We start from the raw sequence: 14,266 nt of genomic DNA on the forward strand, positions 1-14,266 counted from the left end.
CCATCCACCCCCAGCATCACTGCACCAGCACAGTGGCCTTATGGCCAGGCCTGCCCCAGGGCAGTGACAGCACGGCCAGATGAGTTCAGTCAGTGAGCAAAGGGCTTTGGAGACCTAAGCTGGGATGGCCCTTGCCCCACAAAGCGTGCACCGTGCCCCAATGGGCTGCCCAGGCCACAGCTCTCAGCCCTGTGCCAGCACAGGTGTTTTTTAAGGTCACAGAAATAGGAGTGGAGATAAAAYGAGACTTGTGCTTTCTAATTGCAGACCTCAGTCAGACCTGCTGAGAGCGATACTGGATAAGGGAGGAGGGATGAGGGCTGAAGCCTGGCCCTTGGGTAACACTTAATACATGTCCCACATGACACTCAAGAGCAGGAGCATGTGAAATAATCTCCTAAGCTACTGGAAACCCTGCAGTGCTCCTCCTCCTTCCTCCCATCCCTCTCTCTGAGAGCATCTCAAAGCCAATGAGGGGTTTGAGRAGAGACTACAGGAGACTCAGAAAAAGCACTCCACAGAGGAAAGYGAGCTCAAGTGTCAATGAAACCCATTTTGGCCATGACTTCTCAGGTAGTGGCAGGACAGGGTAGGCAACAGGACAGCTCCCAAGGAACAAAACCTGCTGTCTTCACTTGAGCCAAATCCCCACTGAAGTCACAGAGTGAGGAAYCCAGAATGTGACCCAGGGAACCCAGCTTTGACTTAAAACCCATGATGGTCTTTATCTCAGAGTCAGGATCTTGAGACTTGAAAGTTGTGCTTAATAGACAGCAACAGAAGAAAGTGAGAGAGAAGAGAGCATAAAAGGGGAAAAGAGAATGGAGGACGTGAGGCAATGGGAAACAAATGGAGGCAATACTTTTCCCAGCTCATAGCAGCGCAGGAATAAAGGCTCAGCTGTAACTTGGTTTCTAAAGCCTGTGCTTGCTCAGGGTTCACTGGGGACACATCAGGCACTGAGGTGAGAAAATAGAGCTGACGTTTAATCTCAGGCCCTCTTAGCGAGAGTTGTGTCAAAGCAGGAGGATAGATCCCTGCATCCTACCATTTCCCCAAAGTCCCTGCAGAGTGGGGAGGAAGAATGGGGTGAAAATAACCTACCTGTTGCCGGTCCTAAGTCCAGGCTGGAGTCGTTGAGCTCTCCCCCATCTTCCCAGAAATACTGTGGGGGCTGCAAGATCTTGGACTCCTCATTCTCCTCGCTGGCAAAGCCTGACCCTGGAGCAGCATGCAGAGATCCAGGAGCAAGGTCTGGCTCTGCAGCCTCCGGGCTGGTTTGCTCGTGGGAATTCATGGCCTCCAGGTGGGACATCATAGCAAATTCCAGCAGGGAAGTTGATGTGAGGCCATCAGCAGTTGGGTCCTCCGAGGAGGCAAGGCAGAGGCACAAGGTCCCTGTATAAAGACAGTAAACACACATCAAAAAGAGGACTGACACCCACTGGGCTCCCCTTACAGCCTGCTCCTGCCAAACCAGCCTGCCAGGAAGATGGGCTGTGCTCTCAGCTGATRGGGAAAATTAGGGTATTTTGGGAAACATCCACAAGCATGCAGAGGAGCATTCACATCCAAGTGTCAGTGCCAGGCAAATCATCCAGCCTRGGGCATCTCTCTGGGGTGATGATTCACCCTCTCTGAGGTGTCTTYGCCTCTGTTAAAGGATGTTAAAGGTGCCTGGTTAATCACCCATCCTGGAGAGGAGGTGGAATGTCTTATACTTCAGCAATGAAACTCTAGCCTTGTGAAGACAATGACAGCTTTTATCAGACTGTCCTGATCTACGGCTATATTACATGCAGGGAAACTGATTCAAACCAGTATTATTTATACCAGTATTAATCATGCTTTAAATCTGTAGGGTGAAAATTTATTTTTTTTTGTTTGAACTTCAATGCACTCACATTGTTGGTATTCATAAGGAAGGGCTGACCATTACAGGCAAGAATTATATTGTGACAACAGCAAATATCTACCTAACACTAAGCAGGGAAGCAGGCTGCATTTTGCACTTTTCTTTCAACATTACACTGTTATTATTTCCATTTTAACTATTAGAAGGATTGACTGACACTTCTTGATTCCTAGATGAGACTTTAATTGTGATTTGTGTCAAGGTACATTCACAYGTATATTGAACTTCAATCAGAATGCAATAAAACAGCACCTGGAACTTGGCTTTATTCAGCCGATAAATATGGAGGCATAAGGAAAAAAATAAAATTACCAAAAGCTGTTTTACATTTAAAACAGTTTTGTTAAGCAAGCGAAGTAACTAATTTGGGTGAACTGAACCATTTGCTTTGCAGCCTTCTATTATTCAGCACATCAAAACTAGAAGATCTCATCCTCTCACAGCTGATTTTTATTCATAGATTAGAAGAAAAAAGGGCAAGTTTTCTTGCTTTCTCAGCTYAGACTCAGTTTCTCAATTGTTAATGAACTAGTCACTGAACTGAATTAATTGAATAAGCTGAAATGAAGACTAATTTGGTATTTTTCTTTGATAACTGATTTTCTAGACAACAGAAATGCAGCAGCTCGAATCCATCTGGACTTCAGTCAAACATCTGATACAGTGCCTCGTGCAGAATAACAAGGGACACAAAAAAAGACACCTATTAACTGGAAAACTGTAAGGCATTGGCTATACAAAAAATTGCAGAGGCGATAAAAAAATGCTGGAGAAAAGCTACTAGTGGAATTCCTCAAGSTTTGTCCTTGGATCTGCTGTTCCATCACATTTTCCTAAGTGACCTTGGAACAAAAAGTAGGAACAAGATAATGAAATTAGCCAAGGACACAAAGAGAGGAGACATCCTCATTGCACAGAAAGACTGTAGGTACAGCTATGTGATCTTGAGAATGGGAATAAAAGAAATATTATGAAAAGAAACAGAATAAAGCRGTAAGTCACCCCCTTGAGAATTAGCACAAAACATACAAGATAGGAAAACATCCATTAGAAATGTCTTAAGAGAAGAAACTCCTGCCTCAGAAACAGCACTGAAATACCACTGGAATGCAGATGTGAAAATCCTCGCAGAGTCGTGAAGTGTTAGAAACAGAAATTTTCCAAAGCACTGCTGAGACATCACCTGGATGCTGCACACAGATCTGGATACACGTGGCCTGAAATGATTTAAGCAGAGCTGAACTGCCTTCAGGCAAGGGCACAGACGAGGCAGCCTCCTGATGYTGCTTCTCACCACTGCGCCCTACAACTCCACATCCCAGAAGCACAAATCCAAATCAGGGCAAGTGCTAAGATGAGCTATGGRGCAATGGCAGATGGGTTGGCCCTGGTGCTTTCACTGAAAACACTGGCTTGTTGGCACAGAAAGTTTGGGAGTCACTGCTCACCKGCCAGACTGATTACCAAACCTGTCCTAGGAATGCCAGAAGCCAGAAATGCATTTCTTAAGTCTTATTCCTGCTCTGACCCTCTCCACCTTCCTTCACTATTCCCTGAACTCAGCAAAATCCAATATTGGTTGCCCTTTCCCATAGATGCTTGGGCTAGGCTTCAGCACTTCTCAATCTCGTTTATTTTGCTCTATTGATCTGAGGCAAGATCAGCTGAAGCCTGTGCAGCAACAAAAAGGGAATGGCAACAGAGGGAGAGTATCAAAGGGGAAGAAATCTATTGCAGCATCACAGAGCCAACCAAAACCCTCAGGCTGCCCCTGGGGATGTGGTGGCTCCCGAGCTGTGCTCGAACTGTGAAGCCCACAGCTGGAATTGAGAGCTCACACATCTCTTGTGTGTGAGCATGGACTGGGGAAGACCTGGCCAGGACAGCCCTGTGCTGATTCAGGGGTGCTCAGTAGGCTCCAACATGAGCTTCCCCAGCTGACACCTGCATCACTGACTGAGCAGCCCACCGGAGAGAGCTGTCATCTTGAGGAGCWTACAGCTTAAGCAAACATGACAGAGAGCAGCAAGGAGGAGAAAAGAAACATTATTCTCAAAGTTATCCAGCAAAGGAGAGCAGAAGGGTAAGAAGAAACCATGGCAGGTCCAAGGCCACACAAAATACTTGGTTTACATGTGACTGCAACTGACTGCCCCAATCCTGAGCAAGCTCTCTATCCACCCCAATGCCTCAGTTTCCCCTGACTCCCATAAACAGTCATGGCTGATGTGGCACCTCAGCTTCCCAGCCACACTACAAAACACATCCTGGGTCTCCCCAGCAGCAAGGCAAAGTCTCAAAATACACCTCTGGGCCAGCATCTACGCTTCCTCAAACCTCTGTTTCCATCAGCTACACTGATGTGGCTGCCTCCAGAGCTCAGCCACAGCCCATCCCACCACTTCTACAACAGACATCCCATGGCAGGTGAACCTGGTAATCCAGAGAGCTATTTCCATCCATGYAGGAAGCTTGGATGCTGGGAGTTTGTTTACCCTCCTTTAACTCTGAAGTGTTTACCCAGTTAAAACCCCCTAAGCTGCATTATCTGGTTTACTGGGATGCTGTGCTTTCCTCAGCCCAAGATAAAACTACACCACTTCATCCYTAAGAATGAGTCATTGACAGCCTGAGCAAGCCAGGTTTCTCCTGGGCTGGATGTGAGTAAAACCTTGGGGCCTGATGCACAGACAGAGGATGCAGAGACTGCTCTGGGGGAACCCTCTGTGCCAGCACCAGCCCAAATGCCCCAGGGCCAACAGCGCCACCACACCAGGGTACAAATCAGTGACTCTCCAGACATGCTCCTGACACCACTTCATTCACATCCTCTGCACCAGCAGCAAAACTCAAAGGCCTGGGGTGCCAAACAGCAGCCCCAAGATTTGCCATTTTCCCCCCTCTCTTTCAAGCTTCTCATAAAGGAGCTCCACGCAGCTGTCAACTCCAAGGCAAAGAAAGAATCAAAGCCCGAGCTGAGCTGGGAGGCAGGGGAGCACAGCTGAGAGAGGAAATCTAATGCCCAAGACCCTCAGTTGCAGGCCATTTTCCTCCTAGGATGGAGAACAGGGATTAGACAACTTCTATCAGCCATCAGTCTCCYGATTTTGTATTCTAAAAGGCAGATCAAGTGATAGGAATAAAGAAACAAGTGAATAAAGCCCTGCAACTGTAGATGGGAGGGAGTAGGGAACGGAGCCAGGGCTCGCCAGCTGCTTCAATGGGGCGTTTGTCTCTCATTTCTATTTTTGCGGCACCTCTGCGTAACCTGGAGGAGATGAGGCTCTGCATGCTAAAGAGGGCAGCCAGCCTTCGGGGAAACAGCGGGCTGCGAGCACGGGAGGAAAAACCCTCCCGGAACAGACAGAGGAGGGGCGGGAAAGGAGAGAAAGTGGGAGAGGTAGACGAATCGGGGAGAGGGAACAAAGGCGGAGAGCACCAAACCCGGGATGGGAGCTCCCGTGCTGGCTGCGTGCTGTCCTGCTGCCAGCAGCCACAGAGGTGACACAAAGAGGGATGAGAAAGATGTTTCACCTCTATAAAGAGCAGAATGGGGCGATTCCAACAGCAGGGAATAATGCTGCAGTGTTACCTTTCTGAGGCCACCGAAAAACGGCCAGCCACGAGGATAGAGATGAAACGAGTTTGCTAGTGCTGACCTCASTGACCCCACAGAAAACAGTCAGAGTGGTGAAGCTTGCTCTGTTCAGCTCAGCAGAGGATTCAACAAAACAGTCCCAAACACGGAGATGGGGGAGTTTCATTCAACAGCAGAAAAAAAAATCTCAAGAAAGAATACCTGCCATCTTTCTCACAAAGTGCTGTGAATAAGAGCAATTTCACATCTCCAAGTAATTCTAAAAGGACCCCAAAGTATTTTTTACATTAGCTGACCAAGAATCACTCCATCCCTTTGCCACAAAGCATGTCACCTCTCCATGGGACAAGGCAGCTATTTAAAAGCTCCCAACTGGCCTATTGAACAGGACTAGAAGAGAAAGAGGAAATAAGTAATTTCTGTGTCCAGCTGAAATGAGAAGAGGGCTTTGGGGAGATGAAGTGGAATCTGACTGTGACTGTCTCAAACAGCCTTTAAAATTTTTTTGCTTTTTAATTAATAATAAGCAAACCTCAATTTCTCTTCAAGGAAACATACAACTGTCCCTTAAGATCTCATCACATCGGTTTGATCTATAGAGGGGCAGGAGTGCTCTTCAGTTGACCCAAGAGRAGGTTGGGTTTACCTCTCCTTCCTGAATGTTGTGACTAYACCACAGTGCCAGAGAGGCAGGATYAGCCTGCTGAAGGGAAGAACATTTATCTGGGGTACACTCTAACTTACCTGCTTGTCACCACCAACTAGCAGAGCCTGCACACCACACCCAGGCACACTTGCACAGTGGGTACCAGGGAGGGAGGCCAGAGCATCTTGGTATGACCAATGCAGCAGCCCCAACAATGTCCAATTGGCCCTGCTACCGTTGACCTTCCTTTCAAGCCCACCCCACAGCCAGGAGCTACCCAACAATGTTATTTCCTAGGAGAGCTGGGTCAGGAATGGGTCATTTACTGATAATCRGTTAGGACAGAAACACAATGACCAGATGAGGGAAGCATCTGCCAGGGATATTCCCTCCCCCAGACCACAGGGCCTGGAAAGGCCCAAGGGCAGAGAGGAGAGAGGCCCCAGGGCAGAACAGCYAACGGCACAAACCACCTCCAGAACATAACAAAACACAGGGTAATTTAAATGACAAAAAAAGGATCCCAGCCATGGCCAGCGGAGGAAGAGAAGGAAATGYTGTTTGACTGAGGGATGTCCAAGCTGATTCCCACACAGTCACCTGGAGTCTCTGCACTCCAAACCCTCAACAGCCAGCACAAGGAAGCAGATGGGATGAYTGTGTATCAAACCAAGTTCTTCTGGTGCTCATTTGGAGTGAGAGACCATACCTGCTGTGGGACACTCCAACTAAGAGACCTCCCCCAGTTCAGCTCCCACACAACCTTACTGCTGCTCTCCCACACTGCACTAGACCAGCCGCGGCCCTAACCTCCAAGACCATTTCAAATTAGAACTTCAGAAAGCAAGATCAGACTGCCAYCCTCCTCTAGTACTGCCAGCAACCAGGTCCCTCTAAAACCATCCACTTTCCTGTGGCTCCAGTACATTTTAGAAAGCCACAGGAAAAGCACTTTTGTCTGCAGGGAACACATACTTACCAGCCTATATCAACAAGAGGGACAACGGAAGAAGCTCTTGCAATGGGACAGCTCTYTAGAGGGATGCTGTGCCAGCATCTTTAAGCTTTTACAGCTCCTTACAGCAAGCATAATGAGAGCTCCAACAGCCGGCTGCAGGGAGCGCGTGCCTGCACGTACTGAGTGGGCTCTACCTCACAAAGGACTGCCAACATCGGCTCCTCTGGCATTTCAGGAGAGGACATCCACAGCACACAGGCACAGGTATATCCACGGCAAACAGCAAGGCACTGCCAGGGGATGTACCTGCTTTTGCACAGAATTGCAGGTGTGCCCTCTGTCAGCACCGTGTCCTGATGTGCAGGGTGCTGGGCATCCTCATCCCAGAGCCAAGATGAGTCAGTCCTTAGGATCTGTAACATCAGGGCTGCTCTGAACACCTCCACCCATCTGCACACAAGAGACTCCCTGCACGCAGGTCACAGCAACTTCRACAAGCCTGCCTGTCCTTCCCCCTCCGCTCAACCATTCATGCTGGGAGTCACAATCTCACTTGGTTTCAGTCTCCCAGACTGTTTGCCTTCACTCCCTCCCCAGATTGTCTCGTAGCCTTCACACCTCCCTCCTCTGCTGCTGCAACGTCTGCTCTCCTCCRTGATTCTCGCAATCGACAATGGCAGCTCCCAGCTCGGGGCCAGGGGAGATGCAGCCCCTGGGGAAACAGCATCACATAGATAGTTCTATGCAGCAGAAGTGAATTTTCTTTCYTCAGTTACCTTTCATAAGCCTCTTCAAACAGCACACAGGCCCCTAGGGGTTAACTGACCACGGGATGAAAGCCACTGTTTTTCTTCTAAAGAAAAACCACTGACTTCTTTGCCTTCTCACAGACCCAAAGTATTTCACCTGTCTCCCCAGTTCTGTGCTTCCTCTTCTCACTCTGCCCCAGCCTGGACTCTGTACCCCACAATGCTTAGTCTGATTTCCAGCACACCAAATAAAAGCTCATGGCTGCTCCATCTGCAAAGCCTCCCTGCCCAGRCAGAGCAAGTGCTGCCTCAGGTGCCGGAGGGACTTCCCTTGAGACACAGACGCCTGTCAAAATACAACTGAAGCCTTTTACACCCAAAAAAGTCTTTAAAACTCCTGGCACAACACTGAGCACAAAATGGTTTCACTCCACTCCAGCCCCTGCAGCAGWGCAGTGATAAACTACCCTGCCACACATTGCACCCCAAGATGCTCCGCTCTCCAAACAACCTCTTTTATCCTAGGCAAAAAAAGCTCATGCAAAGGTTTGGTGGTCCCAGGGTATATACATGGGTACTGACTACCTCCACAACACCATGCAGGACAAGAAGAGCCATGGTTGCAGCTGGCAGATAGAGGGAGAGTTGTAAAGCTGGCTCCCCAACACTAATTTATTAACCCAAACCAAGAATGTACATCCAAAGCCTGGTAACCACAACAGGGACAGGCACAGGGACAGTGGGGGACTGATCTGAGCCCCAGCAGGGTGCATCTTCCTTGCCAGCATCCCTGGCCCTCTGAACAAACCAACACACGTGTTTGCTTTGCCTCGGTGCAGGCTGCGCTCGTGTGGCTGACAAATAGCCTCTCTCCATTCTTTTGGGATTACGTGTTTCAATAGTGCCCTGGTTTCGACAAACAGCAAGCAAGAATGAGGAGCCAGTTCACCCAAGCACCAGCTGCAAGCCGTGATGCACCTTCCTCCAGCCCCTCTGCCCCAGCCCTACAGTGGGGCTCTTGGTGCTGCTGCTGCTCATCCAGGTACCCACAAAATGCCGGAGCTTCTTCCCATGCAGAGTGAGTGGAAAAAACTTCTGTGCACTCTGATCTGCAGCTCGTCGCCGGCAGCTTCCCCTTGAGGGCTTAATGTAGTTATTTCTACCCCTGATGCCTATAATTAAATGAACATTTCCTCATGGCAGCGAGGCGGCCAAGGAAAAACTGACTACAGGGAATTTTCATTCATCCTGATCTAYACTCCCTCATCTCTGGCTCGTTCACACAATGCTAATAAGGCATCTTCTAAGCAGGCAGAAAGAAAAAGAAAAAAACTTAAATAGCCCACATGCAGACAAGCACCTGGGGAGACAAAAAGAGGAAGGAGACCAATTGCCTCCTTCTCCCCCTGCATCATTTTCCTACTTGCAAAACCAAAGAGGCTCAGATACCCTAGAGCCCAGAGAGATGTTTTCACATTCTGCCAACAGACTTGTGCTACCCACCGGTCTGATGGGACCCTGATGAGGCACATTTCCCATTTCAGCACATCCTGAAGGTTTGTGGAGGCTCCCAGTCCAGGGAAGCATGTAGGGAACCGCACACAGTCAATCCAGCTCTTTCTCATGTACTAACTATTCCTATCCTGTCGGACTGGAGAAGTGAGGCCAGAGTGCACTGAATTATTTCAGACTAGAACTGATCCTGAACCACTGAGCAAAGCTACTAAYCAGAACAGAGCTTGATGTACAAATTCCCAGCAGTCTGCATCTCCACTTCTGACCTCACATCCAGGTAGGAGCCCAGTTGTCTGGGGACAYGTGGCCAACTGAGTCCAGCCCCACAGTGCTGCACAGCCCACCAGGATTACCAATTTCACTAGATTAGGAACTGAGCTGTCCCTCAGAGCTGCTCCTCACCTCRCACCCCTATGCTTCTCCCTGCTAGGACAGCAGAGAGGATCACAGGGAAAGCCAAGGACCCAAATCCTCCGTATCACCACCAGCTGGACAACAATAGTAGAAAGTTTCCTGCAGCCTCAGCAGAAGAAAAAGCATATCCTCYCTTCAGCATAGCAGTACTAGCAGTGGTCCTTTAGGCTGCCACATTTTAAAAGCACCATGAGGTCCACCTCCTTCCTCTGTAGGGCAAATCTAGCTTTCAAGCTAYGGGGATGGGGCCAACCCTTGCTGGCAGATTGGCAGGGTGGGAACATGGCAGCTCCCCCCCTCCCATCTTGTACTCATCTCTGGAGGAGATAGAGGTTTGGCTGAATGTGGGGTCAGGGGTTTCTTGCTGAGATGTGACTAAAGAACCTTTGCCAGCTGTGCCCAAGGTTTTTCTTTAATGTGGACAACCTGCCTGAAGGAAGCCACAGAATTGGCTCCCTGCTCAGCTCTGGAAAGACTTATTGCTTCTGTGCCACAGAGTATTGGCACAAAACCCCAACAGGTTTTCAGATCCATTTTGCTCTTTAAGCTCACTATTGTTTGCAAACCTAAAAGGCTTTATCTCTTCTCTTTAGGGAGCCCCAAACGACAGAGACTCACAGCTCACGGGCAGAGCGGCTCCAAAGATGACACATTCCCCCATGAACATTTTCAGGGAATTGGGGTAATAAGAGAGATGTGCCAGGGGACTGAATGTCACTGTATCACAGCTCGGTCGTGCTGGAAGACAGTGACTGGTTGGTAAATCAGCCCTTCCCTCCCTGCCAGAATGACTCAAGACAAAGACTCCCCCACACTTCAAATGTCCCCGTTCAGAACTCCTGTTCTGCACTAACCAGATTTCTGTACAAAGGAATGGATTAGGGAGGAAGAGGACAATCTCAGCCTCACGGGTCTTTGGGGGATCCCTTTGTTAAGRTATTTCCCCGGACTATTTAAAAATAGAAGCCTTCATAACTATTCCGAGTGTAATTATTCCTGCACTAAATTGTCTTTCCCTGGCACCCTACCTCKCCTCCAAATTTCAAGAGGAGGCTCTTGGGGAAACGCGGAGCAATTTGTGRTTGCCCGTTCTTTGTACCAGTTTCGCGGTAGTTCGCAAAATCACCACGACGCCAGACGAAGCCATCGATASCCGGGCGGGCGGTCTGGGGCAGCGCTGCCGCAGCCCAGGCTGCCCCGGCCGGGCCGGGTCGCAACCACCTTACCCCAGGGCCGGTGCCCCAGGGCGGGCGGGGTCCCCAGAGCGGGGTCCGCGCCGGGTGCCCCATCCCCGCGGCAGGAGAGCCGGGAGAGCCCCCGTCCCCGCGGGGTGCAACCCACGTGCATCCAGCCCGCCATGCCGGGAACGCGGGTGGCCCCTGTCAACCCGGGACCCGGGACAGACACCGGCTGTCCAGAAGGGCTTTGATGCCCGGCTGGGAGGCAATGCCCGGTACCCAGGGAGCGCTCCGGGGTAGGACACTGGGAACCGGCGCAAGTCCCGGTACCCATCAAYGGTGCCTGCGGGGAACAGTGGGGTGATGGAGACCTGCCTGCMGCAGAGGTCCCGGTGCCTCGGGGCAGTGGACCCATGCTAGATCGCTGTTCCCCGGGGCGGGGGGTAAGCAGACCCGCCYCCCGCCGAGGGTCCCGGTGCCCGCGGAGGTGATCGACACCCACCCTCCACCCACCCCAGCCCATAGGGATGGCGGCGACCCCCGCCCCGCCAGCCTCACTCACCGGCGGCCAGAAGCAGCAGCAACGCCGGGGCCCGGTGCAAGGGCTGCATGGCGGCGGCCGCTGCCCTGCCGCGCCGCCTCTTCACGGGGAGCGGAGCCGCCCCGCCGCCCGCCGGGCTCTGCCCCTCGCCGCTGCGCCCGCCCGCCGCCCGGCCCCGCACCGCATCCCGCAGCCCGGCGCCGCCTCCTGCCGCCGCCGCCGCCGCCGCCGCTCCGGGGGCGGGGAACCGCCGGGGGGGTCCGCACTGCCCGCCGGCTGCGCGGACGGAGCGGCGGGGCAGGGGCGGAGCGCAGCCCCTGCTTTGCTCCTAATTTCTGGCTGCGGAGCCGCCGCCCCCCGGGCCGGAGTCCCCCGGCCGCAGGGCCCCGCACGCCGCCCCCGGCGCCCACAACGAGTGCCGGCGGCGCGGCTGCTTGCGCCGGGCGCGGGTGATCAGCCCCCGCCGCGGGCAGTGGAATGCGCCGGACCCCGCCGGCAGCAAGGGCACAGCCCTCGGGAGAGCAGCTCCCTGTCAGCCCARCAGCGGGGCCGGCAGCGACGGCCCTTAGACCAGAGACCCTCCGCATCCGCCCAAAGCTGCCCACGGCTCACGGAGCCACCGCTTCTCACTCATCCYTCAGTTCCCACCTCACTTCATCAGCTGGAAAAACTTCTCCCGCTGGGCAAATTCATTTCCCACCTCCGGAGCCCATCTGATCCAAGCCCCTGCTCAGGTGGGACACCTACAGCCAGTTTCCTAGGACCACGACTGGATGGCTTTTGAGTATCCCCGAGACTGGAGACATCTTYTCTGGGCAACCTGTGYCACTGCTCAGTCACCCTCACAGTAAAAAYGTGTTTCCTGATGTTCAGAAGAAAYTTCCAGTGTTTCAGWTAGTGCCCATTGCCTTGGGCCCTGTCACCAGGCACCACTAGAAGGAAATGTGGCCCTGAATATCATCAGTATCTTTGTSGCAAAGGCACATAGCTGGCTCACTTTTTATTTGGTGTAGCCACGGTCCTTTCCTGCCAAACTGGTTCCCAGCTGGGTGGCCCTGGCATATACTGGTGCATAAGATTGTTCCTCCCCAGGCACAGGCTTTTGAAAGCCCTGCTCAACTGCAGAAGGTTCCTGTCAGCCCATTTCTCCAGCCTGTCGAGGTCCCTCTAGATAGGAGCTTGACTCTCTGGTTTATCAGCCAGGTAGAGACATGCAGATAAGCTGCTCTTCCCAGTTTTGTGTTGGGATCGTGAGCTCCACTAACTCATGGGCACTGCAGCCTGGGCTGCCTTTGACCTTCACAGCTCCAACGAGCCTCTCATTGCTGCTTAGTATGAAGTCCAGCAGAGCATCTCTTCTTTTTGGTTCCTTTATCACTCACTACATCCTGAGGCAGGGAGTGTTGCATCTGTTATYTGAAGCTGGAGCCGTGTTGGAGCCTCTGCCCTAGCAGGGACAGCTGCTTCCRCACCTGCTGGGAAAACCATTCCATGGTGTCACCACCACAGCCAAGACTGTCGCACTGATACTGATTCAGCTGATGTCCCYGTCTTCATGCCCTTCTATGCAAACTGCTGTGTCTATTAAAAAAAACCCAAAACCTATATTGCAGCAGTTCTTGCATTTGTAGCTCTTTGAGCAGTTCTGCTGGATAGCATAGCAAAGGAACATGCTGACTACCACGCTGAAAATCATTATTACAGCAACAAGGCCAACTGCTCCAGTTACACTAAATTTCAGATTAAACACATCTTTAGTTGCCCCAGGGCACAAAATTACAGTAAATGACTCAAGCAAGGGCTTTGTCTGACAGGTGTCCAAGAAATAAGGCTCAACAGGTCCTGTTATACCAATACCACAGCAGTTGAGAGAGAACATGGGCCAACTCCCTGCACTTCAACCCTCTTGCCAGCTGTATGGGCTATAGCCATCCCACTCCCCTCCTGCAGGCCCACAGTCCTTGGCCCCGCAGAAGAGCTGTGGAACTCTTGGTTCATCCCCAGACAAATATTTGAGAGACCTGGTCAAGCATCACAAGGCATGATATGACTCCAAACAAAAAGACCTGAAAACCTATTGGTCCCTTCTCACTAGGCACTCAGCTCATATTTTCACATTTTCTTCAGCAGTGGCTAGGAACCTTTTTGTTTCAAAACAGTTTTCTCATCACACACTCCAGGAGGGCAGGAGATTATAAAATCCAACACGGCAAGTYCTGAGTGAGGAAACCGCTGTTCTGTCACGGCCTTCAGCAGATGTCTTTGTTCTTGCAGTGCTTTTACCCTATGCCTGGTGCTTTGCCTCTCCCACACAGCATGTCGCTGAGACAGCAGGACATAGGTCTGAAGGTGATCAAGATTTTAAATTCAAACATTTTTGTTTCCATTAAAAATTCCCCAACGCCTTTATTTCCCTGTAATAAATTGATTTTTTTGTTGTTGTTATTTGACAAGTGAATCTCCTGAAGGAAAACTGGACGGTATTTTTTTTCTGGCATGAACTTGCTGTTTTACAACAACTAGAGAAAGATGTCAATGTGCCAAAGCCTGCTGAACTCTGTAATGAATCAAACCGCCATCTGAAGATACTCAGTATTGTCGATATAATGAAGGGATCTTTACAGCTCCTACCAGACTGGCACTGGCACATGTCACCCCTTTGTGCAATTGCCGGCCCCTTTCTGCCAGCTCTTCCCTTCCATCATCTGCTCCGGTGCTGCAGCTTCCCCCCAGCATGACCAGGGCAGGTAAC

The 14,266-nt window shown here is 51.2% G+C and overlaps 1 protein-coding gene across 1 annotated transcript in view; it reads right to left on the reverse strand.

Moving 5' to 3' along the window:
• PODXL2 (podocalyxin like 2) overlaps window positions 1-11,615 on the reverse strand; it is a 33,966-nt gene extending 22,351 nt beyond the window's left edge. Inside the window, exons 1-2 of the mRNA XM_057390255.1 lie at window positions 11,536-11,615; window positions 1,105-1,398 (exon numbers count right to left, since the gene is read on the reverse strand). Coding sequence (XP_057246238.1) covers window positions 1,105-1,398; window positions 11,536-11,584 — 343 coding nt within the window. The 5' untranslated portion in view covers window positions 11,585-11,615. The remainder of the gene's footprint in view (window positions 1-1,104; window positions 1,399-11,535) is intronic.
• Between the last annotated feature and the right edge of the window lie 2,651 nt (window positions 11,616-14,266).

Source organism: Malurus melanocephalus, unplaced genomic scaffold (genome assembly GCF_030028575.1).
Source record: "Malurus melanocephalus ecotype Western Australia unplaced genomic scaffold, MMel_1.1 scaffold_24, whole genome shotgun sequence".
Lineage (NCBI taxonomy): Eukaryota > Metazoa > Chordata > Aves > Passeriformes > Maluridae > Malurus > Malurus melanocephalus.